The sequence below is a fragment of the Cyprinus carpio genome, chromosome A15 (assembly GCF_018340385.1).
Source record: "Cyprinus carpio isolate SPL01 chromosome A15, ASM1834038v1, whole genome shotgun sequence".
Classification (NCBI taxonomy): Eukaryota; Metazoa; Chordata; class Actinopteri; order Cypriniformes; family Cyprinidae; genus Cyprinus; species Cyprinus carpio.
This window is the reverse complement of record NC_056586.1, coordinates 15,027,833-15,055,324: the sequence shown is the minus strand read 5'-3', so window position 1 is coordinate 15,055,324 and position 27,492 is coordinate 15,027,833. Positions and strand designations below refer to the sequence as shown.

Below are 27,492 nucleotides of genomic sequence, written 5' to 3'. Positions count from 1 at the left end.
TAGTCACAGAGACATTTTTTTTTAAATATCTTCTTCTATGTTCCACACTGAACAAAATTATAAATGCAACACTTTTTTTTGCCCCTATTTTTCATGAGCTGAACTCAAAGATCTAAGACTTTTGCTATGTACACATAAGGCCTATTTCTCTTAAATACTGTTCACAAATCTGTCTAAATCTGTGTAAGTGAGCACTTCTCCTTTGCCAAGATAATCCATCCACCTCACAGGTGTGGCATATCAAGATGCTGATTAGACAGCATGATTATTGCACAGGTGTGCCTTAGGCTTGCCACAGTAAAAGGCCACTCTAAAATGTGTAGTTTCACAATGCCACAGATGTCGCAAGTTTTGAGGGATTGTGCAATTGGCATGCTGACTGCAGGAATGTCCACCAGAGCTGTTGCCTGTTAATTGAATGTTCATTTCTCTACCATAAGCTGTATCCGAAGATGTTTCAGAGAATTTGGCAGTACATCCAACTGGCCTCACAACCGCAGACCAGGACCTCCACATCCAGCGTCTTCACCTCCAAGATCGTCTGAGACCAGCCACCCGGACAGCTGCTGCAACAACTGGTTTGCATAACCAAAGAATTTCTGCACAAACTGTCAGAAACTGTCTCAGGGAAGCTCATCTGACTGCTTGTCGTCCTCATCAGGGTCTCGACCTGACTGCAGTTCGTCGTCGTAACCGACCTGAGTGGGCAAATGCTCACATTCAATGGCATCTGGTACTTTGGAGAGGTGTTATCTTCACGTATGAATCCTGGTTTTCACTGTAAAGGGCAGATGGCAGAAAGCGTGTATGGTGTTGTGTGGTGAGCAGTTTGCTGATGACAACGTTGTTGATTGAGTGGCCCATGGTGGCGGTGGGGTTATGGTATGGACAGGCGTATGTTATGGACAATGAACACAGGTGCATTTTATTGATGACATTTTGAATGCAAAGAGATATTGTGATGAGATCCTGAGGCCCATTGTTGTGCCATTCATCCACGACCATCACCTCATGTTGCAGCATGATAATGCACGGCCCCATGTTGCAAGGATCTGTACACAATTCCTGGAAGCTGAAAACATCCCAGCATACTCACCGGACATGTCACCCATTGAGCATGTTTGGGATGCTCTGGATCGGCATATAGGACAGCGTGTTCCAGTTCCTGCCAATATCCAGGAACTTCACACAGCCATTGAAGAGGAGTGGACCAACATTCCACAGGCCACAATCAACATCCTGATCAACTCTATGTGAAGGAGATGTGTTGCACAGCATGAGGCAAATGGTGGTCATACCAGATACTGACTAGTTTTCGGACCCTCCCCCCCCCACCGGACCCCCCAATACAGTAAAACTGCACATTTTAGAGTGGCCTTTTATTGTGGCTAGCCTAAGGCACACCTGTGCAATAATCATGCTGTCTAATTAGCATCTTGATATGCCACACCTGTGAGGTGGATAGATTATCTCGCAAAAGAGAAGTACTCACTAACACAGATATAGACAGATTTGTGAACAATATTTGAAAGAAATAGGCCTTTTGTGTACATAGAAAAGTCTTAGATCTTTGAGTTCAGCTCATGAAAAATGGGGGCAAAAACAAGTGTGCTGCGTTTATAATTTTGTTCAGTGTATTTTCAAAGTCACACGGGTTTAAACATGCACATAATGAGGTCATGTGACAGCTCAGTATCATACTACTATCATAGCATAATGCACAGTTTAACACACTATTCAAAAAAAGCAGTATAAAGTGTGAACTATGCAGAACACCAGTATTCCATCCAAACACAGCCGCTGTATTTTTCACACTCATACTCATTAAATGAAAATAGCCTCTGCTTGGATTTGTGGGTGAATGTCTATCATTAAGGGGAAGAGACACTGTGAGCTCTGCCAGAATTTTCAGTTTTTTACAACAACAAGTGCACAACAAATACAGAAAATGATGTGCAGAGGAGAGCTACGTTAGGACAGCGAGGTGACATTCTCATGAACTTTGCTGTCCAGCTGGACCACACAGCAGCGCTGAAAGGGCCAGGCCAGGGAAGCGACAGATGCATTACATCAAATTGAGACAACGGATATTACTCTCTAGGAAAACAGTGACGTCTTTATGAAACTAATAAGGTTGGGTGCAAGCACCAGCTGCCAGTCCAGTCTCTACTGTTGTGACTGGAACAGTGGACAAAGTGTCCTTCAACTGTCCATCTGTCCATCACGAATCACAGATCACAAAATATGGGAGCAGTCGACGGAGAAAGTTGACAGTCTTTCAAAAGGTTAAAAGAGCAATAAAAAAGTGTATGTGAGTGACACAAGGTGACAGTCACAAAGGCTGTAGAAATGCGGTGTCACTCAGAAACCAGGCTGCTGTTTGACAGTGCTACCCTTCTGCTCTCTCTGGCCGTCATATACAGAAACAGCCAACGCTAACAACAGTCAGCTGTCAACTCAGTTTATCCTAAATGGCTGTTTTAAGTTGGAAAGTGCTCATAATATGCTGTTGGATGCAGCTTGGGGCAAAGAAAGAAAACTCACTTAACTTCAGATTTGTCAGTGTGCGAAAACAGATAGAAATTTTTATTTTATGACAACACTATGAGTCATTTTTTTATTCTGAGTAATTTTATTACTCAAAAATGAACAAAAGAACAGCACACAGCCACAATGCTCTCAAACACTATTTCAATAGTGGACAAACAACGCTTTAAACATTTCTTTGCCAAGCAGTCCTTTAGAGAATCTCCTTTTCCCAGTTTCAATCTTTTAAGTTGACTCTTTTGTTGTCTTTCTCTGTGAATTAAAAAGTACTGTGTATTGCCATCTTTGAAAAAAATAAATAAAAAAAACCCCCAAATGCACATTCCAATAAAAAAATTAGAGCAGGTAAATGAAAAAATGAAAAAAAAAAAAAAAAAATTTTTTTGATGGCCTTGAAAAAGAAGAGCACATTGTCACAATGTTCTCAAATTCTATTTTAAAAGTGGATGAAAAATGTTTTAACCCTTTCAGTCTTCGTCAGGTAGTCCTTGTTTGGAATTTTTCTTTTTTTCTGAGCAAAGACTGGGCACATCTTCAAAAAGAGTATCTTTTAAGATGATTCTTTTATAATCTTCCTTTGAGAATTAAAAAATGCAACCTGGTCTCATAAAAATGCGTACCTCTGTGCAATAATTGTGCAACAACGTTTTTACATACTTTATTGCATGTTTCGCCACAGTTTCAAAGAGAAATGTTCACTGAGTTGCACTAAAACACAGGTTCAATTTGTGAACCCTGGCATGTTTTTATGACGATGAACTAGCTACGTATTGCTGTGTTTTTATTATGTTGCTTCTGGTACTTATTGCGGCTGTTCAGAATTCAAATATTCGGGGATTGTCGCTTAAAGTTAATGCTCTATCTTGTTGGAAATATGACCTACTCCATTCCCAACCCTAAACCTACCCGATAGTGTTAGCAAATGCAAAACTGATATAAAAATGCATTTGCTGATGCAACCGTGTCATTTTAATTTCCTTATATGCAGATTTGAACTGCTTTGTCGAACTGTGACTACACGGGATTTGAACTGGAGCTCCTCACCTCTCAAGTACATATCTGTTCTCCGTGAGCTACCGAAACTTTACGTCTATCATTCCTCTTCGAAACACAAGTGAACATATTTTTAATGAAACCTGAGAGCTTTCTGTCCCTCCACTGAAATTCCATTTCACCAAAACTTTGATATTTGGAACAAAGAGTTTCAAAAATGTGCTTTATGCGTAAGAACCAATGAGGTTCATTCTCATGTCATGCAAACACATTTAAGCTTCCAGTAACCATAACTGATGTGCTTTGTGTGTATATGCATTGATCAATATTTATATGTGAATAAAAGCCTAAATTAAACCTGTCCATCACGTAAAGCAATCATGTCTCTTCAAAATACTTGGATTAAACTGCTCAATTCACATGATTTGATTTACAATTTCTTTATGGGCTTTTTTAAGCATCAAAGGTTCAGAATGGACTTTCAAAGGAGGGATAGAAATCTGTTTTTAGAAGATAAACAAAAGTCATACAGTTTTGGAACAACTTAAGGGTGAGTAAATGATGACAGAATTCATATTCTGGGTGAACTATCCATTTAAATTTCCAAACACTTGCTTTCTTGCTTACTAATGGCAGATGTACGAGAGCCCCTGCTTATATCTACATCTATACTCAATCTATATCCAAAGATGCCAATAAAAATCACAGGAACATGAAAGTGCTAATTAACAATAATTAGTTTGCATCCTACACGTTTCCGATCAAGTGTTCTGACTGATGATTGGGGAAAAAAACAATGTGCTTTTAGAGGATTTCTCCACCTTTACATCAGATCTGTGCAACCGTGGCCAGGAAATCTCATTGTGTTCCTGGCAGACAGACTCATAAACACAGATAATGGCGAGTTTTACCTCTGGCCGATAGGCTAGTGTGGCTGGGAGTTACTTTACCTGCCTTAGGCCATCCCTGCTGTTCTGCATGATCCGGAGGACATAGTTCGAGCGCTGGCCTTTGCTGTTGAACTCAATGTGGCCTGTTAGACCTTCCAACTCTACCTATCCGGAGAGAGAGAGAGAGACATGTTAATGCCTGGGCGTATCATGTGATCACAGCCACACAAGCTTTCAGTGCTGTATTGATTTATAGAGCTACGTGGACAGCAGAGCTCCTCACTGGATGCATTCACACAATGCAGGAAGCGGCTATAGATCGCCGTATGTCATGCATAGGATGATGCGGTAATGACAAGCTGATGGTCGTTAATCTTTAATGGCTGAGTAAGACACAGTGTCTCGGTTTCACAGATTCTGCTGAAGGCTGCAGTTCTGATGAAGGTTTGTGGGCTGCAGTGGAACAGAGAGCAAAAACTAAATGATGAATGAGCCTGCAACGGCAGCAGGCGAGATGATTGGCAGTTCGTGGGCTCTCCCTGCGGTTTTTTACCATCCTCAGGTAGTTCATCAGACTTGTGCCGTGCTCCCAGATCTTAGAGGACTTGCAGGAGAGCTGAGTGGCTCCTACGTTCTGGCTACGGTTCAGCTCCTGCACGGCTGCCACCACCGTGTGTACCGCATCAAACAGCAGCGCTGACGAAAGCTGGAACACACACACACATAAGAGTAAACATATAGACCGAGCAAACAGAAAGCAGTACAACCCAACTGTAGGCTGCTAGCTGAAACAGATACACACTTCATGGCCAAAAGTATGTTGACAAATTAGCATGTTTGGCTACTTAGCCATACAAATAAATATGTATTTAGCAGATACTTTTATCCAAAGGCATTTACTGGCAAAAAAGTATAGGTGTATACATACAATTCTAAATGATCCAGATCACCCACTCCATCTGTATTTTATTCCCCTTCCATCCGGCCATAGGTATAGATCACCTATGTGTAGGAAGACTACCCTTACCAAAAAATACTTCAAGTTTATTTTATTAAGTATACTTAAGTAAAGTTAAAGAATATTTAGACTTTTTGTAAGTATAAGTCAAGTATACTTAAATGTCATTTTAAGTATATTTCTGAGGAGTACATAAAGTCCATTTCTGAGAAGTACATAAAAAGTAAACTAAAAGCATACTTTCTTATTTTTAGTTTAAAAGAAGTATACTAATAGCACACTTGAATAAACTTCTTTTTCGTAAGGGTAAGTATAGAAAGAGTTTTGTTCCTACAGCTATACATGTTCTTCTTACACTTATGCATTTGTGTTTTGATGTGATGTGACATGATGTGACTGTTTTTGACTGTATTGTGATAAGCTGTCTTGGTGTTATTGCACCCTCTGTGAAAATTAATTTCCTCTCTGAGGACAAATAACTTATCTATTTATAAATGTAAATAAAACCCATAAACTCGCTAGAAAATATACCAAAAATACCACAGACCATAAATCTGTTTTTAATTAAATTTTTTTACTTAATGAATTAATTAAACGAAATGAATTTTATTAAATAAATTAATTAAATATTTAATAAAAAGTCTGTACTATTTAATATTTTATATTTATTCAAAACATTGGGGTCGCTAAGATTTCTTTAATGTTTTTAAGTCTCTTATGCTCATCAAGACTGCATTTATTAGATCAAAAATACAGTATTTATATGTTTTGAAATATTATTACAATGTGTTTACCAGTGATGTCAAGGAGCTGCCATTATATATAGCTCTGCGGTTGTAAAATTAAATGCTCCAAAAAGCACATGGATAGGGGTGTTTGGGTGTCTGCATGCATTTGGCCATGTTGAACATCATTAAATCATTCAGACATTTCATCGTTGATCATTGTGATACAACCACCACTTCCTTTGCCCCCTCAGCCCCTGGAACTGAATTACTGACCAATTTAATTACATCAGATGGCGTACTAATGCACTGCAGCAAAGGCTATGGAGTTTCCTTTTCCTTTGACATCCATTACGGTGCTAAAGCTTTCTTTAATGAGGATATGTTATGCTGCATTATGGAACAGCGCAGCAGCTTAGAGGAGGTGGAGATGTGTGTGTGTATGTGTCATGAGGGAAGATTGAATGTGTTTGTGACTAAAATAGCAGTCTGTGTAAATTTTGTTGCTTACGTTTCTCTCCTTTCTATAGAAAACACACACACACACACACACACACACACACACAGTCTAACTATTCTGGTCACAATCAGGGAAACGTCCTGGCTGCTCTCATTAGGCGAATGTAGAATGACAATGTGTGTGTGCGCTGCCGACTGAGGCAGATATGCAGGTTCACTGGTTAATCTCTGCACAGACTAGTCAGTCTAGTCTTTAGCTAATGAAGTCCAGGGCTTAAATATCTGTTCAGTTAGTACCTCCTATATCAAATACAAATTGGTTGGGGATAGTTTTTTTTTATTTGTTTTTATTTGTTAGTGTGTATGTCAAAGCTGAGGCTTAATGTGGGGTTTAGACCTGTTCTCTCTCTCATCTGTCTGCTAGACTACAATTCATCCTCTAATTAATTAAAGATTAGACATAATTAAATGAGAAATGCAACCAGGGCTAGTTTCTAAAAGGAGTAAGCATTTATTTTTCAAAAGTCTTCCCCCTTCAGCTTTAATTGGAATACAAAAATGTAAAAGTAATTATTATGACTTACTTGCATACATCAGATTAAGAAATACATTACCACCCGATCTTTGATAATTTTTTTAGCTTCCCTGGATGTTTGACGGAGTACAGACTGGGACTAAGATCAGGAATAATACATTATTCAGATGTTTTCATTTCCAAAGTGACGGAACTAACTGTGCTGACGTGAACATGCAGGGTGTGTGTATTCCTCAGGGTAAGTATGTGACTTTGTGTGATGAATTATACAGCCATAGCCTCGACTTCAAGGTAAGCAAGGGGACATGGGTAGTAGGCTGTTCCAAATTAATTAACACAGCATCACTGAGTTACAAATAAATTACTTATTTTGGAACACGGACTAGACATAAACATGAAAAGGGACCATTTTTAAAGGATAGTTCACCCAAAAATGTTAATTTTGTCATCATTTAGTCACCCTCATGTTGTTACACCTCTCATTTGTCAGTAAAAGCTCAAATAAGATGTTACGATGAAGGTCCAAGTTGCTCTTTTCCATAAAATTAAAGTGAATTTATGATGTCAAGCTCTAAAATAAGCAAAAAGTATAATAAATGCAACCTACAGTGAACATATAGCTACTTTTATGATGTTTTTGTCCTTTTTGGAGTTCATAAGGACAAACCATGACATGGGAATAGGCTGCTTGGACATTCTGCCTAACATCTCCTTTTTTTGTTTCATGAAAGAAATGAAGTAAATGATTTCATTTTGGGGGAAACTGTCTCTCAACATTGATTCAATCATGCATATTCAACATTAACAAACAACTTTAGCTAAGAGTTTCTTAAGCCTTACTGGTGTTCCTGCAAAAGGAGCATGATCACAATTCTCCTGCCAGGATCGATTGAGGCTGAGGACGAAGTCTTGAAAGAAAGGATGTGTTCTGTTGAAGACCGAAAACCCGACAATGTTGACTCGTTGATCAGCTAAATCGTCCAGTCGTAGCAAAGAGAATTCCTGCAAGGGAAGAGAAAACGTTCGAGTTAATTCACCAGTATGAGTGCTTCTTTATCAAGATGCCAAGCTCAGGTCCCTTGTCGAATCTAAACAACCTAATGATGCCCATAGGAAGTAAAACAATATCGTCAGGCTCATTAACAAGCACTGAGGTAATTCTACCAATTCCTGGGCCAAGTAATTCAATTCAGCAAAAGTTAATGCTTAGGAGAGCAAATCCCAGCAGCTATTGTGCTTCAGATCCCATGAGGAGCACTTTGGAGATCGTGCCGAATCCGTTGAAAAAAGGTCCGCAGTGTTGTCAGTCTGCATCCTGGCACGTGCAGTACATCTGCAGAAGGTTAATAGAGATGTCCCTGCAGTTCCTGCTGACACTATTACAGTCTATGACTCTGTCACCGTCACTGGCTCAGGGGACACTGATGATGTGAAGAGGAAGAGGAGTTATAGTGCTGGACCCATGACACAGATAATATGAGATGACATGAAAAGAGTTAAAAGAGACAAGGGGAGAAGAAACGAGACATAATGAAAAGAGACAGAGGAAACTGAGACTTTTCTCGGGGGAAGAGAAAATTGGATGAGAAACAACAAGATAAAATGAGATGACACTACATATGACAGGCTGAAAAATAATGAGATAAATTTAGAACTAATGGCTTGTTTCCACAGAGCGGTACGGTTCAGTACAGTACAGTTCGGTAAGCAATTATTTCCATTTCCGTCAGAAGTTGTGAATGCTACCAAAATAGCGAACTGCACCATGCCACTTTTTTAGGATCCTTCTGTTGGGGTACCTATCACAGCAGTCCTGTACCTAATGGGTGGAGCTAGATTCACTACTATTGCTACTCTCCGGCATTCACCGCATCAAACAAGTAAGGGGTACTGTTGGCAGTGGGAACACAATCCAGATTAGGGTGTTCCTTCTCGATTTGTACTGTACTGAACCGCACCGCTTGGTGGAAATGAGTCATAAATGAGAAAAGATGAGACTAGATGAGAACAAAAGGATGAAGTGAGATTAGGACAACTAGATAAGTATCAACTGAAATTACATGACAGAAGAGACAAAAGATGTGTTGAGACTAAATGAGAAAAGACAGAATGAACAGATTAGACAGAGAAGAGGAGACTAGATGAGAAGATGAAAATAGATGAAACTAGACAGGATGAGATGTGACTAGAAGAAAAAGTAGAGAAAACAGCATGAGAAGAGTAGAGACAACAGGAGCACAGAACAATCTTCTTGTCTGAACTCTTGTATCTTATCTTATTTTAGTAAACAAGATACAAGAGTTGAGACAAGAAGAGACATGATGAGATAAAATGTAAAGAGAAGTGAAAAAGACTTGCAAAAAAGGACTCAATGAGAAGACACAGGATTAGGTGAGACTAGACAAAGAAGAGAATGAGATGAGGTGAGACTAAATAAGAGTAAAAAAAAGAGATGAGGTCCAAAAAAGAACAGTGAATAGTATAAGAACAGGAAGTGTGTTGAAGCCATGTGTGGAAGAGGAATCAGCAAATGATCCTGACACACAATAGCAAATCCCCAGCCTTACATGAGGTAGTATGCAGTAAGACTGAAGCCCCTCAGATCAAAGACAACACAACCTTGTCCTCTCATTACAAACACAAAGCCAGAGGAGGATAGCCACCCGGGCCAGGGGTAGCGCACACTGCATAGGATTAAAGCTTCTGCCGAGAGGACAAGAAGAAAAGGAAAGGAGCGCAGTGTCATGGGAGTGCAGAGACAAAAATGCACTGCAGAGCTTCAGGAGACAGTTTATTTCAGAGGAAACCCGAGGGAAAGAGACAGCTAAATCTTCTTGTAGATAACAGAAGCTCCTCTCTTCTTATTTTAGAGGTGGAGTGGCCTCTCTGATTCACTAAAGAATGACCATGTCAGCTTTTGATTTGAATAAAGGCCTGCCTCCTGCTCTGATGACAACACAATGCTGCAAAACAACATCAAAACATGCTCAGATAGTCCTGGCGAGAGATGCAAGGCTAATTCCAAAAAAACAAAAACAAAACTATAACAACATAATCATGTAAATATACCACCTCCAGCATTAAAACCTTTTATTTAAAACTCTCACACTCTCTGCACAGTGTCAAACTTTAAACTTAATTAAAAAGAGCGAATAATAAAACACTTTTCTTTAGCAAACAATTTTTGAGACATATTTAATATATTAGAACCCGCAAGCTACAAGCTGTTGCTGGCGTAAACAAAAAAACAAACAATAAAAAAAAAAAAACAACCTTAAGAGTAATGCTGCTGACAAATCATATTCCTGCTGATATGGCTTTGCATATAAACCTTTATTGTAAATGGACTAATATTGATTAGCATATTAGAGTGTGTGAACAGTTGACCCTTCCTCCATCTGTACTCCCTGGTGCAGTCTGACAAGCCCGACAGGAACGGACCTGTAATTACTCTCAGTGCACATGTTAATACTTCATTAAAACAGAGACAGTGTAAATGAGCCAGTCATTAACTTTGGCGCACTTTGGGCCACTCATACACGACACGAAAGGTCACCGAATGTCCCGCAGCACGCAAGGAGTGTGTGCATGTGAGATTGAGCAGACACTTCAGCATTTACTAAAAATGAACTGCCCACTAAGAGCAGTGAATTAAATGACAAAAGCACATAAGTAGTAAAACTTAAATTATGAAAACAGAAAGTATAAAAATAAAAGTTTTTCATAATATTACATTAGTTTGCAGTCTGAATTAATGTTATGAAATAAGGACTTTTGAGGACTTTCTATTTGGTGTTCTGTTCTTGCAAGTCGCACGCAAAAGCAAACACGGAGAGCAATCAGTATAGTCTGATTCATGAAAAAATTAGTCATTTGGACCAGATGAATAATTTAATAAATATTTCAAAAGACTCATATACTCAGGAGTTTCTTGTTTGAATCAGTATGATGAAGTCTAAATGAACTGAATCAACTTGCTGAATTGATCTGAATCAAATATTTGATTCACTTACTGAACTGTAAGTCACTATGTCCAGTGAAGTCCCACTCAAAATGAAGCAATTTTAATAATTATTTATTTATAAATCTGTTTGGTTTATTTCAATGTTCGTCTCTGTTTAAATAAAATAATAATAAAACATAAAATTATTCAAATCTGTGATGGTCTATAATTACTTTTTTCAAATTACGTTTCAATAAAAATATTTATAGTTCCAAATTATTACTGCACAAGTGATTTCACCAATAACTGCTGCCACAACCAATAGAAATGCACACAAAAATATATTTTAATTCACTGTAGCATAATTTTATACCCACCAGGCAAATAGCACTGACTTTGGTGACTAAGGCGTTATCTAAATAAGCCTAATTTACATAGTAAGGAGGCGTGTTTGCTCTGAAAAGAATAATAATGACTTCCTTTAAATACTCACAGTGCAACTCTACTTCAGCACCTAGCTAAACTGGACTGCAAGTGGTTAGTAAACAAGACGGTTTTTGCGCCAAAGTACCACAAATCACATAAAAACCAACCGCACAAACAGTTCTTTAACTGTTTGACCAGCATATGAGAAGAAGCATCTAGGAGACAGTTTGGACCCCTGGGACAGCAGCTGCTCCTGATCTCTGGCAGGTTGACAGAAGAGAGACAAGAAGAGAGGACAAGAAAGAGAGAGAGTAAGGTAAAAGACTGGATAGAGGGGAGGGAAGAAAGGTGAGGCACTGACAGGCTGCCGATGAGCCCCTTGACACAGCCTGTCACCTGAAGATCAATCAGAAAAGCAGAACCTGGGCCAGCTTGCTGCTTCACCGCTGGCAGACTCTCACACACATACGGGCAAGCACACATGCATATTGTTTGTTGTGGCACAGCCAAACAGAGTTTGGAATAATGAGCTCCCGGGAGAAATGCTAAACATCGTTAGGTGGTAAAATAGTAGAGGGTCCGAACAGGCACCCAAACTGAATTTAACCTCCAAAGACAATATATGTTTATTTAACTGACAATCTAAAGAGGACAAAATCTGACAATATAATATTCATCATGACAAATAAAGGCATTCCCACAGGTTTCAGAGTATTAAAAGAAATAAACAAAAACAAATGCAAATTAATGAATTAGAAGTAACTCTTCGGTGGCATCCAAAATATGCACACTTCCCTACTATACAGTAGCCAGAAAATGTAGTAGAATGTCCAAATTCATAGTATTTATAAAACAGCAGACGAAAAGTACCAGGATGACCTACTACTTCGTGTGAGATTCTGGACTGCTCAAACAATGGACCATGAAGATGTATTTCCAACAAAAGTTTACATTTTCATAAAAAAAAAAAACATTTATGTACATTAAAACATTGTACTTTGTATTATATTAGCTTGGCATTAAATTACAGGAAAGTAGTTAAAGCACGAAATAAACATAAATGAACATCAGAAGGCGTTTTATTTCAACTGTGGAAAGACATCAATACACACCATTTTTCAAGTTTAAATCCACCAACGTTAATCTACTCTCCTGTCTGATCTGTTTGTCAGACTAAATGTCAGATTTGGCATCATGATTGGTCAGCTCGCATGTCAAACAAGCTCCTTGCGAAGCTTCATTTCTCCCATCACAAAATAACAGCCGAGGGAGTGACTGCAAAATTGACATCTTTCTCTCTTCTGATCAACATAATCAATATTTTTTCCTTCTTTTCTGGGAAAGTCGTGGCCTACTGGTTAGAGAGTTTGACTCCTAACCCTAAGGTTGTGGGTTTGAGTCTCGGGCCGCCAATACCACGACTGAGGTTCTATTGAGACATTGAGCGAGGCACCAAACCCCTAACTGCTCCCCGGAGCACCGCTGATGTCAACTTGTGCGGGTGTGTGTTCACTTATGTGTTTGTGGGCTTTGGATGGGTTAAACGCAGAGCACAAATTCTGAGTATGGGTCACCATACTTAGCTGTATGCCACGTCACTTTCATTTTTATTTCATTTTTTTTTTTAAGTGACGTAAATCCATTTTTCTTTTGCTATTGGAGCAAATGGGAATGTAAATACATATTTTATAGTTATAGTTCATGTTCACCACAATAAAAGTTTACCCAACCATGATGACTTTCGCTTCTGAGAACCCCGAAAATATGAAAAGCATCCAGGGACACTTTACTATTGTCTCACATGAGATCACAGGTGAGGATTTGTAAACAAAGTGACAAAGAACCCTTTTGTGTAATGGAAATGCTTTATACATTGTACATTAGTGTTGAATTACTTTTTACACGGCCGCAAAGTAATTACTTATTCTAAAGAAGTGCCTACTCAGAAAGGAAGCGATTTCAGATGAACTTCAGTCCAATCTCAACTATTACGTGACTCACTTAATGTGCTGTACTCAAACTGCGAGTGTGTTGAAACCAAGATTTAGGTGTTGGTTGTGGGTGTTAATTGATTCCTAGCGAGGTGCTGTGCTTTATGTAGAAGATGCTGGTGTTGGCATGTTTAGAGTTGCTAACATCCTTCATGGTGTTGGTGGAAAAGTGCCAAGAGAGAATAAAACAGACTTTCTGTCTGACAAGAGGAGACAGATAATGTCTTTCACTCACTGAATCACTCATTCATTCAGAGATTTACTCACTGATGCACAGTATTATTGACTCGTTAGTTTGTTCGCTCACTACCGCACCTGCTCAATCAATTGAACTGAGCATTGAGGAATATTACAAAATATCATTTCTAATAATAATTTTTTTTTCTGCCCGAACATAAGACAAATTATTTAGATATTTGGTGAATACACAAGCTGACTCTGTGATGGCTAAGACTAAAAAAAAAAGAAAAGAAAAGGCACTTAAATACCAAATCTTGTGAGAGGTGGATGTAAAATGCTAAAACGGCCCTGTTTTTTTTTTTTTTTAATTTCAAACAAAGATATCATATTACTTCAGAAGTCTTGGAATATAGTACATGATTCATATGAACTACTTTATTTATTTTTGGCTTTTTAAAGAACTAAAAAGTAGATGTTCATTGTAACTGCATGAAAAAGAGCAATCAACACAGTCTTTTGAATATACTTTTTTTACTGCAGAGGAAAAAAAGTCATGGTTTTAAAATGACATGAAAGTGAAATAAATGTTGATGGAACTCTCATTTTTGGTTGAAATATCCCTTTAAACATATAAACAGCAAAAAAAAAAAAAAAAAAAAAAAAATACATTTTAGGCTTCAAGGAGAACTGTATTGTAGACTTGAGCTGCAAACTGAATGGGATATCGATTTTCTCAATGATAATGTCAGTTAAGCAACATTCTGTTACTCCATGAATTAAAGAGGTAATGAATGCCGATTTAAACCACCGCAATAAAATCTCTGTGAGTGATTATCTAAACAGCTGAAATTTTCACACAGTGTTTTTTTGGCAGATATAAGTCATTTTACGCTTGTATTAACTGGCATGTAAATTCATGGCATGAATCGGAGAGAGGGATCCCTCCTGACTGCTAATGATTATAGTTGTTGACAGTGCTGAGTACACTGTGGAAAGAGTTCTCCCTCTCCTTCTCCCTCTCTCTTGCTATCACACACTAGATGGCTGAACATGTGATTACTATATGTGAGCCTGTATTTTGCAGTCATCTCATTGCTTAGACTAGGAGATTGGATTCACACTCTGACATACACAACAAATCTATATGTGATATATGTATATGTATATATATATATATATATATATTCTAGCCCATGGAATATTGCAATGTGACTTACATCTAGCAAAATTCAGGAGAAATACAAAAATGACATGCAATGCAATGCCACATCTTCACAGCAGAGACCAGTTGCATAATCATTATCACTTTGTTAAGACTGTAAAGTATTGTGTAAGTTTGTTAAGTTGCAATGAAACAGAAGTAGTGACAAATAACGATGCATATCAGACTGAAACAGATTATTAAAAAAGGGGAAAAAAAACCTGTAGAGCTGGGATTTGGCTATATTCAATCGTTTGTAAATTGACTGAAAACAGATCTGAATTTGGGATTGCAGCAAACTGGAAAAAAAGGGGTGTAAAGTGGTGTTTTAAGTGGACTAAATGATTGGAAAAATCTGGGATACTTCACCAAAGAGAAGTCTGTTGTTTCACCAAAAACATGCATTTGGAAAACAGACAGAATTAATTTTCATTTCATCCTGACTTTAAGTTTCATGCTACAACTAAAGCAGAAGAGATAATCAGTTTACGTGTGCTCCATGCTGCCGTTTAAGTGTAAGAAATAGTTTTATCAAATATGAGGACCAAATGAAACACACACACACACACACACACACACACACACACACACACACACACACACGTTTGTTTTTGTGAAAAGTGTGGACATCCCATAGGCGTTATGGTTTTTATACTGTACAAACAGTATATATTTTTATCGACCTACACCAACCCTACACCTAACCCTACCCCTTACAGGAAACTTTGTGCATTTTTACTTTCTCAAAAAAAAACTCATTCTGTATGGTTTATAAGCGTTTCGAAAAATGGAGACATGGGTTATGTCCTCATAAGTCACCCTCTACTTGTAATACCTGTGTCATACCCATGTCATTATACAAAGTTGTGTCCTGATATGTCACAAAAACAGACACACACACACACACACACACACACACACACACACTCACACAGACACACACACTCTCTCGTTCTCTCTCTCTCTCTTATAATATATCTTATAATCACATTTTTCTACGAACCGATCATTTCGTCTTAAAACTCAAAATGATAGAGTACTTCACATAAACTTTCATTTTTTCTTCTCACAAAATTATAGGCCTACAACAACAGTCCATCTGACACAAAACATATTACACTACTGACAGAATAATATAGTGCACTTGATTAATATACAAACATCTTCATAAATACTGCATACACTGTTGGCACTTGTTTCAAATTCCAACCTGTACAGGAAACTAAATTGCACTGCGTGGCTTAAATTATTCACAAATGACAAATGAATGACCTCTGATGGCATGAATAAGGTCTGAGGTATAGTAACAGAATGCATAACCACTTATAATATGTCAGCACTCTGAAAAATGCATGTATACCTTTGTGCAAATGACTTTGTATGTGTGTATGTTTGTGTGAATGAGGGAATGAGACAAGGCAGCAGGTTTTAGGGGGAAGGTGATCTGTCTAAGTTGACGGAAATAAGCCTGGTATTATCACTTTAAATAGCCCTTGGCATGTTCTTATCAGTCTCTAGAGGCCAAGCAGATCTCGTCACTCACCTGCCCACATCATACTTTTGATACTTCCAAAGTCAGAGGGTGTCATCTCTGTCTCACGTCCGCAAAAACTAAACAATTAATAATGAAAACAACTGATAACAATTTATTATCAATTAGATGAGTCTACACCATTTACATTTTTTTTTAACAATGTAGATATATTTACTATATCTGTTTTTATAGCCTTCAATTCGCACATTGGAGAATAATGTTGGGCAGGAAGTAGAACAGGTAGGTTATTCAATAATATACATTATTTATTTATTTATCTATTTACAGTGTTGTAAATACATCTTAACAACTGATTTCTAGTTGTGTCCTCTTTTGGAAGGCCAAACAAAGTAGTTTTGTTTTCACACTGAAACACACAGCGTCTTCACGTCATGGCGGCGCCAGCAACAATACTACAGCGATAATCAAACTTATGCCTTCTTTCTTTGCATGAAAATTTGGGTGGTGTTATGCAAATCTTCCCACACAGTGATGTAGACATGTGGGGGCGTGTTTAAACAAGGCATTTTAGGATGGTGTGATCGAGTCTTAACTTTTATAAAGAATATATCTTTGGGTTTGAGACTTTACACTGCGTTCCAAATTATTATGCAAGTGACATATCAGGTGCAGGATTCTCTTTTTGAGGTTTGATTAGCAGTGACTGAAACGCAGCTTTACACACAACTGTCAGTCTGCATGGAGAGGATCTTGAGACCCCAGTAGTTTCAAATACCTGTCTGGTGCTCAGCAGTGGCTTTTTTTTACAGCTTGCATTACAATACAGTTCATTTGTTTGACAGAAACTTTCCTTAATAAATCTTTATCTTACCAAGATCTTCTGTGCTCTAAGTCACTCACAAATCTTTTGACAGTTCAATAATTTCGATTAGCTTTTTGTGAAATATTGTTTGTTTTGATGCCTTTTGCAAGACATTGCATTGTTTCATACTTTTCATCTTCAGAAAGATCTTTCTTTCTCCCCATATTTCATGAGAACTGTGACTTGCTTAATAACGTGGAACAACCTCTTTAAGTATGGTTTCCATTTACCTAAGAAGACCTGGCAAACGATTGACCAAACCTGTCTGAGATTGATACCTGTTATCTAAAAATATGTGAAAAACAACACAAACAAAATTCTGACTCTTTATTATACCGAAATCCTATTGATATGTCACTTGCATAATAATTTGGAATGCAGCGTAGTCTTTGCAACTTTAGGGATCTTATCTATGCACGAACAGCTTGTAACACTCCAAAGAGAAAGGAAAACTTGAAATCGCATCATATGACCCCTTTAAATATGATTAATCTTTTAATATCTAGTTTAACTGATTATAATCATTAGTTGCAGCCCTACAGGTAATTTGCTGAAAGCCCACTATCTTTTATATATTTTTTTATAAAGAATACAAACCAGAAGGAAAGAAGTGGCAGAATATTCAACTCTGTCCTCTAATGTGTTGACCTCTTTATTATAATTGTTGTAGTTTTTTGGGGGCACAACAAATCAAGTTTCTGAATGCGAACTGCATTGTCTAGCCTCTGTCTTGAGCAAACCTGATAAATTGTGTCTTGAAGCAATAAATTCTGGTTCTGGCATATGTCTCTTTGTCAAATAAGACACTTATCGACAACAGAGCTGTCGTTCAGCATCACGGACAGCTCGCATAGCACAAGATGGTTATTTTACACCTTCCCCACATTTGTTAAGCCAAAACAAATCCATTGACAGATGTTCCATGTGAACAGTGGAGAGAAACTGACAGTGATCGTTAGGTGTTACAAAAGTAGCTGGAACACATTAAATTTGCAAATATAACTAGTAGAAATGACAACAGAAAAGCAAATTATTCTGCTATTGGGTTTCATGTGGGGTAATTAGTTTTGTCTACCTCTCCCAGTGAGGTGGATAACGCTATACCGGCCGTATACTGTATGAAAACAGAAGCCAACCAGCTCAGGGGTCCCCCAGGGATCGGTGATTGATCCCATGCTGTTATCTCCAAATCTCTTCTCAATGCAACTGGACCAGCTCCACCTCACCTTTCATCAGAAATAATGGTCTGTATTGCATGCTGTCCAACACCTGAGATTAAATAGGCTTTTTATCTATTTGAAATCACTGTGTATCACTTTAAGTGCCAAATTGTTCTCTCTCATCTCATCTCAGCTGTATTTGTCTTTCAAGTTATGATTTCTTTTTTTCTTTTACTAAATCGCGTGAGTTGCTAGCATCTATCAAAGTTTTATTTAAATTTCTATTTTAGTCTCACCATATACACATATTATGATTAAAAGTTGAATTCTTTAAGGACAGGTTGCACCAAACTGTTGATATATATATATATATATATATATATATATATATATATATATATATATATATATATATATATATGTATAGATAGAGAGAGAGAGAGAGAGAGAGAAAGAGAGAGAGAGAGAGAGAGAGAGAGAAAATACAGTAAAGCAGCCATGCCACAAACATATGTGACTGCATAATATAGCGCTTGATCGATCAGAATCAAGTATTCCAGAGAGCTGTGTAATAACAATAATAGTAAGCAAACTGGCTAAAATGGCAACCTGAGCACAGCTCATTGATAATTTCAGAGTAATAGAATATTATTTCAGACCCATTTATCCTTATTACAGATAGTCCGAGGCATCAAGCAAACCCTCAATCTTTCAAGTTAGCGGATGCTGGCATCGTTTGCATCTAATGAACTCAATATAGCAGGTGCCAGAGATCAGGTACTGCTTCATGTTTTTCTCAGCCGAAAAATAAAAGATTGATCTTTTAGCACTTTCACTGAAATGAATCCCCCAATTGTGTAATTAGCGCAGACGTTGATAAGGAGGTCTCAAACACTTTACATAATTATAAAACAGGGAAGTTGTAAATCATCTGCTTATTGCCTGAGGGACACTTATGAATGTTTTTTCTGGGAATTACGAATGTGGTCCATGCCTCTCTGCGCATTGGGTTAACGGCAGGAACTTTCAGCAAGTGCTATCAGCTCAATACAGTTGTCAACAGGGAGTAATCAAGGCCGCAGAGGAAGTAAGACTGCAATCAAGTTGACAGAAATGAATCAATATGAAACAAGGCTTAAGACAAGCAACATAAATTAAGCCAGAGTTTGCAGCTAAAAAGAATGACTATTTTTAGTGAATATCTCAACATGGCAATTGGATCTGTGCATAACACAGTTGACTGCAACAGCACATACTGGAGAAATGCATAATGTCTGCCAGATAGTATAGTATTGCTTACAAACTTTTGTTACCTCTTAAATAGCATGGAATTAAATGTACAAGCTGCAAATATCAGGCAAATTTACAGTCTTTCTGATCATGTAGTTTTAAAGTGCTTCTTTCATTACACACTCTATTGACCACTGAGCTTTACATCCATTCAAACAGAGAAGCAGAAACCATGAGAGGTCCTCACGCTTGAATAATGATTTGTGTGTATTGACAAGCATGATACGTACGCTGGCTTCCATAAGTCAGAGCAAACAACTTTGCTCAGACCTCACAGATCAATGTGTTGTGAACCTGAACACTCTTAATGTGTTCAAGGGTTGTTCCACCATGTCACTGCATTGAAGGAGCCCAAGAGGGTGGAAAATGGATGCAGATGAGCTGATTTGGATATTCAGGAGCTAAGCTGGTGGTAAATGAGGTCAGCAAATAGGACAGGATTAATCTTTTCCACCTAAATTTGAGTGTAATGAAACATAATTCAATAAATTAATTAAAATGTAAAGAAATTTGTGTATTTTTTTTTAAAAAACTAAAAAAGAATTGTAAATAAAATTGAATATTGGCTTGACAAAAGCTAAATTTTGAACAGATGAATGAACAGATACGATAGATAGACAGACAGAAAGACAGACAATTTCTCTTCCTGTCATTCCAATTCAACTTCAACTCATGAATTTGATTCAAATTCACATTCATGAATGGAAAGGGAGCCAAATGTTTAATTTGGAGTTTTAAACATGTTTCAGCCAGTTACTGACAATGTAGAAACTTCAAATAAATCCCATGTGAGATTCAATTATGATTCTGCCCTTAAAAGGTGGCTGTCTGTGTAGATATAGGACAGCAAAGCAACGCATGCTTATGGGCCAGATGATATAGCAATATAATCATAGCAAATACAGATAATATGGCAATAATACATGAATGAACAAGTGAATGATAAGCCTGATATCCTCAGATGTTAGCAGCTGAACCACCCTGCTTGTATGTGCCTGGATGTATGACTCTGCTCTGATCCCTGCTTGAAGCTCTGCGGTGATGACATGTCTGACAGGGCGCATCAGGACCGTGTGGCAGGGAAATTAAACATGAAGAACCAAACAAACAGAAGACAGCAAGGGAGAGAGAGATAGAGAAAAAGAGTGGCAGCTGACGACGGCCATAATATGTGGAGAGGTGGCCCATGCGGAGCTCTGATGAGCATCAGCGACGGTCTCCCATTCACATAACCTTCAAATGAGATCAGAGACCCCCAGCAGCTGATGCAGCTGAGCTGATGTGATTTATTTAATCCATCCGAGTAGTTTGGAACTAAGGAGAACAAATCACTTTGATGGAATTCATGACGGAGATGTAGGAGTAGAGAGAGAGACAGACCAGGCCTGTTTCACATAGCTGCTGAAGCTCACAGCATTTCTGCTGTGTAACTGTGGCTTAAAAAAAAAACTAAAAAAAAAAAAAAAAAAAAACATGATTTCTGAGTTACTATATTGAGGATTTCCTTTGATAATGGCCATAGATTATACAAAGTCTGATCAGGAGTTGGCTATTGAGAAATATTACAAACTTCATCATAATGAAATCTAATAATACATGAGGAAGGGGGTCATATTTACATTCAAATGGTAATTAATCTGCTCAGAATGAGTCGTCGGGCTTACGTCAGCTGCAGTTTGCACGAATCAACATGTTGAATCGGCGTTGGGGATGTCGGGACTATCGGGAGTGACAGCTCTGATTGGATGTTCAGTTTAGCGAACGAGTCAGTGCCTGAGAATTAAAGCAAAAGTGATGAAAACAATCACGTAAATGAAGGCGGTACAGACAGAAGGCTGCTTAAATGTTACTTGATCTTTCCCAATCATTCTAATACGCAAATGTTTTCATAACAACATGACCTGCTTAAAATGATTAAAGTTATCAATGTTACTGATATTCAAAATGGTAAGGAAGTGCTGCTTTCTTTACGTTTCGTATATCTGCGTTTATCTCGTATATCTTTGTTTTGGTTTCTCCTTTTGAATTACAAATATATTATGTTGATATATGCTGTTGTTGGCTGTTGATTGATTTAATTCATGTGAAGGATGCGCAGAACGCATGTGTTATATAGGCATATTGCATGCGGTGCATTTCGAGCGCAGCTTTTTGGTCCGACGCTGCCAACATGAGGTGATAACACCGTCGGCTTTTGTCGCTGCTAGTTTTAATAATAATTGAATAATGTTGAAACTTTCTCCAAAATATCTTCTTCTGTGTTCTGTGAAAAAAAAAAGAAAGTCTCACAGCTTTAGAATGTCTTGAGTAAAATTTGGGTGAACTGTCCCTTTAAAGAACAGTTCTCTCCAACTATGAAATCAAAGACGCTTTAGGAAATCTATTCCACCCTAAGGCATCTTTATCCATAAATATCAACTGACAGAGCTGTATTTACGTCCACTTTCACCAATAGGACAGATGAGTAGGGTTCTTGACAAGCAGCATCTAAACAACACAGAGGCACTGCTCGCGGTGCTCCATGATAAATGGAAAGTCTTTTTGGTGATTGTGTGATCACGGCTAATTCAGATGGAGCCATTATCTGAATCGGGCGATTGTTTCTTGATTATTCATGACCTTCTCCTCTACAAGGCCCTTCCCTGCAGCTGGTTTGCTGAATTAATGTTTCGAGGAGCACATGATCTATCTCATAAGCCCTTATCAGCTAAATCTGGTAAAGATAGATTTATAAGCAAGGAATTCATTTGTTCCTTGAGGCTCGTGTGCATCTCCTTGCAATCCATTTAATCATGGCCAAATGATGAGCATAATTGTTCATTAGTCTCTAAGGGCCTTCACGCGGGCTACCTTACATGTGCATCAAAAGTGAGTAGGACACATACAAGCACACATACACACACACACACAAAAAACCCCCCGAGCAAGCTGGCGAGAGAAAGAGGCTGTTTCCTGATGGAAAGAGTAGAGGAAGCTAATGCTGCAGAACAGCTGATTTGGCCTCTTTACCAGGTCAGCTGTACATCTCTCCCCTCGGCCCAGGGCTGGACACCGAGCTGAATTATAGGGGGTAAACAGAGTAGACGGCTTGGGCTGATGGGAGTAGACGGCCTTGGTAAGCTTCTCTGGTCCAGTCTGTCTTTCTTCATTTCCTCTCTATCAGTTTCTGTGAGGAGATCTAACTATGAGGAAACCCCGGTAAGCTTACCACTGACCCTGCATAATTCTCTCTTTCTCTGTAACGTACACACACATCCACACACAAAATGTATATATACAGCACATAAAAGGCCAGTCAGCACTCTCAGTGGAAAGGACACTCCAAAATGAGGCTGTTTTATGCAGCGGGAGATCACAAAGCATGAATAAATGAAGAATGGCAGATGGTCACACACACACACACACATCCGTACACCAACAAACATTTGTTTTATATTATGCTCGGTAGTTTGCATGGACTTTTACTTTTTTTTATATATAAAGTGAGCTCATTGTTTTAAATTGAACCTTAAACCTTACAATTTTTCATTTTTAGATTCTATTGAAGATATTATTTAGCCCTTTTACTAAGCCGATTTCATTACATACTGTTGGGAAGTAATGTAAGGTTGTACTTTTTTTGAAGGGGCTTTTGGTCCCTGCAAAGAAAACAAAGGTGCAGTCACACTTGTGATGGAAATCCAGTCATTTCAATAGGAATCCAAGCAATTTGGAATTTTGCATAAGGGCAGATTTTAGAACCAGTTCAAGTTAGTCACGCAATACTGCATTGACTGACAGAAAGCTGAATGGTTTAAACAATACTACTGACAACAGGCAATGGACCTTTTTGCTCCCAAAAATGTAAAAAGTATATCAAAAATCATTAAGTGTAGCCTGCTTCCTGAAATAAATAACTCTTATGAAATAGAACTTTTTTTTAGCACATACATACATACAGAACATTCATATGGCATGAAAGGTGTAGTCCGAGTCACAAATTAATCAGTCTAAAGAGCCAGTTCCTTGCATGAATCCAAAACATAAATAATAAAAGGCATAAATACTGTGTAGCTCAAATCACAAAACAAATTACTGTATTAAACAGTTCAAAAAAGTTTTTGTCAGGTTCATTATAAATGTACATAATATCTTATACATTTGATTTTTATTGGCCATCCCTGTATAAGCTCACTCTATAGATAACAAATTCCTTGGTAAACACCACAAAACAAGGTTTAATGTCAGTTGTAACCAACATATCAGTTTGGTGACAAGATGTATGTGACATTTCTTTCTGTCCCCTACCAGCAACTTGAAATGATTAAAAAACAAATTACACAGGCGAGTGGCATGGCAGCCCATTCATCAGTGTCATGTGAGGCTGGGCCTCATGGGGCTGCTGAGGAGACTTTGAGAGCGGCCAGTAATGACAAAACCCCTCCATGCTCCATAGAAATACAGCTGCTTGGTGATACTGACCAGCTCTTTATTCAGTCTACGTATGCAAAGGCACCCAAAGATGGCCTTGTTAATTTCCTCCCTCTTTCTCCCTTTCTGTCTCTCTCTACTGCTTTGGTATCAAGTCCCTCCTGAACCTGGCTCACAGCCGTTACCTTGTGTCCTCTTCTTTACCTCTGAACACCCGCCAATGTTTGCTCTCCGTGAGTACGACTTCAATAGCCTTTTTAACAATGGCCCCTGCTGTTTACAAACCATGAAGAAACCTTGCCTTTCTGCACTTATCTTTGAGAAAAAAAAAAAAAAATCCTTCCTGCTGGATAATGCTCCAAAATTTAAACGGTGAAACAAATAATAGAAAGAGAAACTGGTCTTGTTAATTACCGGCATAGACTTCAGTGTTTGAAAGAGCTATAAACAATATTGTGTGATTTAACAGTCTGGCCCGTATTCAAAAAACCTGGTCCAAAGGATAGTGTGTTTGTGTTTTATACACTTAAAGGATTAGCTCACTTACAGAATAAAAATTTCCTGATAATTTACTCACCACCATGTCATCCAAGAAGTTCATGTCTTTCTTTCTTCAGTAGCAAAGAAATTAAGGTTTTTGAGGACAACATTCCAGGATTTTTCTTCAAATAATGGACTTCGATGGGAGCTCTACATGATCCCAGCCGAGGAATGAGGGTCTTATCTTAACGATCTGTGATTTTCTTAAAAATATAAAAATATATATACTTTTTAACCCTCTGGAGTCTAAGGGTATTTTTGGGGCCTGGAGAAGTTTTGTCATGCCCTGACATTTGTGCTTTTTTGAGTTTCTTATGAATATCTAAATGGCTAAAGTCTAATCTCACTGTAATCAGCACAAACTGGGCTATAATAATATGTGAGCAGCATGTATGTACATGATTGTGTTTTTGAGAAAAAAAAAAAATGTTATGCGTGGTTAGTGTAAAAAACTAAAAATGTTAAATCACTTGAATAAGGCCATAAAACACATAAAGAACATTGGTTCCCAGGACTTTTGAGAACTGGAGCTTGTAGCCTAGAATTTTTTTTTTTTCTAAATGATGTGAAAATCATCTTGTTTACTCACTTACAGAAAACAATATATTGATTTAAATTTTCTAAGACACTTTTTGTTGGTAAAAGTCATATGCGAGTAGGCGTCAACTATCATGAATTCACACCTGAGAAGACAAAGGCCTGCATAATGAGCTGCATAATGAGCCATTCAGTCAGCTGTGTCACTGAGAGGGATGAGTTACAAGAAAGAATGTGAGGACAAAATAAATGTATATAATTTTATGTTTGTAGTTTATTTAGAATATATTTAATTATCCCACAACATAATTTAATATTCACAAGTGCTCATCTTGCACTAGCTTGACTTCATGCATTACGTAGTCATGTTGGAAAGGTAACGCATGATGTAGGTGGAAGCACCGACCCAGTGTTTACAAAGCAAACGTGGAAAGAAAGTATAACGCCCTGTACAAAAATAGCTAAAACAACAATGTCGGATGATTTTGAAGTTGGATAAAATATTCCTACTACCTGTCAGGTATCACGGAAATTGGTGTCCTGAGAAATATCACTCGTTTCTGTGACAGCACTAGACTAAAAGAGGAAAAATAACTGAGGCTTGCAAGTATCAGTCAATCAGAAAACTTGAAGGCAGTTGCTTTTCTAAATATTTTAAAGGGATAGTTCTCCCTTTCTGTCATCATTTTTTCACCTCCACACACAAAAAAATATATTTTGGAGATTGTTTTAAATGATTTTGTCAATAAGATTTGCCCATTAAAGCCAATGGGGTCCAAAACAACACTGGTCCCCAGTGACTTTTATTGTAAAGACAAAAAAAAAAAAAAAAAAAAAAAAAAAAAGAAAAGGTAAAAAGAGAGATTTTTTTTCTACTTTTGGCTTGTGAAAGCAAGCCATACAGATTTGGAACGACATGAGGATGAGTAAATGATGACAGAATTGTAATTTTTGGATGAACAACTGCTTTGACTTTACATGCATCTAAAATGCACCTTAAAAAACAAAAGCAAAAACAAAAAACAAGAATGTATCCAGTGCTGATGAACCCGACTTCTCATGTCAGTACACTTTGTCAAAAATAGGCTAATCTTGAAGTATAGGAGCATAAAAAAATTACTAAATTTGCCTATAAAATCGGCTTCTTCATAATTTTTGTTAAGGTAGAAAAAAAAAACAAGAGCAAAATGTGTTTCTTTGTAAAGCTTGTGGTTAATATGCAATCTAAACCTCAGGTTAGTAATGTCTTCTTCATAAGGAAGTCTATAATTACAGTACACCCGTGAACCGAGTCTGAGGGACCTTCATCAATTTTTCTCATCATATTCTTGTTCGGCAATGCATGTGATGAGGGCACATATGCCATGCCATGTGTTTCAACAGATGTGTCAAGAACGCGTCAATGCATTTGTGAAAAATGATGTTTTCTGAGAACGTTCATAGAAATGTTCAGATATGCTGATGTGAACTTTCTGCTCTGTAGAGATTGTTCAATAAAACCAGATCTCTCAGGCACACTGGTCTCTCTGGCACACCTCTTCCATTTAAATGCAGCACAAAGGCCGAAAACCCTGGGTGACAGTCAAACACAGATGAAAACGTTCTTCACTCGGCAAAGTGTTATTGCTTGCACAAATCACGAAGCAACAATCCCTTTACTGCTCACCTGTACAGCAGTCACCACCAGAGAGAATACATCTAGTAATTAGAGCAAAATGGCTTCGCTCCTTTCCTTTCATTATTGCAATTAACCTACTGAACCCGATCTCTAATGAAGGGGGAAGGATGTTGTATCAAATTACAGGGATGTTTCATAGCAGCAGTAGCTCTTCTCTTCCTGTGTGATAATGAGGACAAGATTGGAATTGACATGTAACATCTGAAAAGTTTCTGAAAAGAGCAAGCTGGAAACTGTATTGGATGTAGCTGGAGATGGAGGACAGACAAGACTCAAAGGAAAATGAAAGGACTCTGTAGAACAGATGGTCGTTTTTTATTACTTTTTTTATTATTATTAAATTGTAGCTAAAGATGCTAAATAATAGCATTGTTGTCAGATTTGATTGCTAAAGTGTATAGACCTAATCAACTTCTCTGTTTATTCTAGAATAGTTTGCTGAGGCCCACTATTTAAGAAGAACTGCTCTGCAACAGGCATTAGCAATTTTTGTGGGAATGTGGCTAAAGGATAGCATTGTTTGCTGGATTTTATTATAATCAACTTCTCTCTGTGTGTGTGTGTATATATATATATATATAATATATATATATATATATATATATATATATATATATATATAGTTATATATATATATATATGTAATATATATATATATTGTAAATTGTAGCT

The 27,492-nt window shown here is 37.7% G+C and overlaps 1 protein-coding gene across 1 annotated transcript in view; it reads right to left on the bottom strand.

Annotated features, from left to right (window-relative positions):
• grik4 (glutamate receptor, ionotropic, kainate 4) overlaps positions 1 to 27,492 on the bottom strand; it is a 314,456-nt gene that overhangs the window by 54,736 nt on the left and 232,228 nt on the right. Inside the window, exons 9-11 of the mRNA XM_042771152.1 lie at positions 7,948 to 8,109; positions 4,984 to 5,136; positions 4,491 to 4,595 (exon numbers count right to left, since the gene is read on the bottom strand). Coding sequence (XP_042627086.1) covers positions 4,491 to 4,595; positions 4,984 to 5,136; positions 7,948 to 8,109 — 420 coding nt within the window. The remainder of the gene's footprint in view (positions 1 to 4,490; positions 4,596 to 4,983; positions 5,137 to 7,947; positions 8,110 to 27,492) is intronic.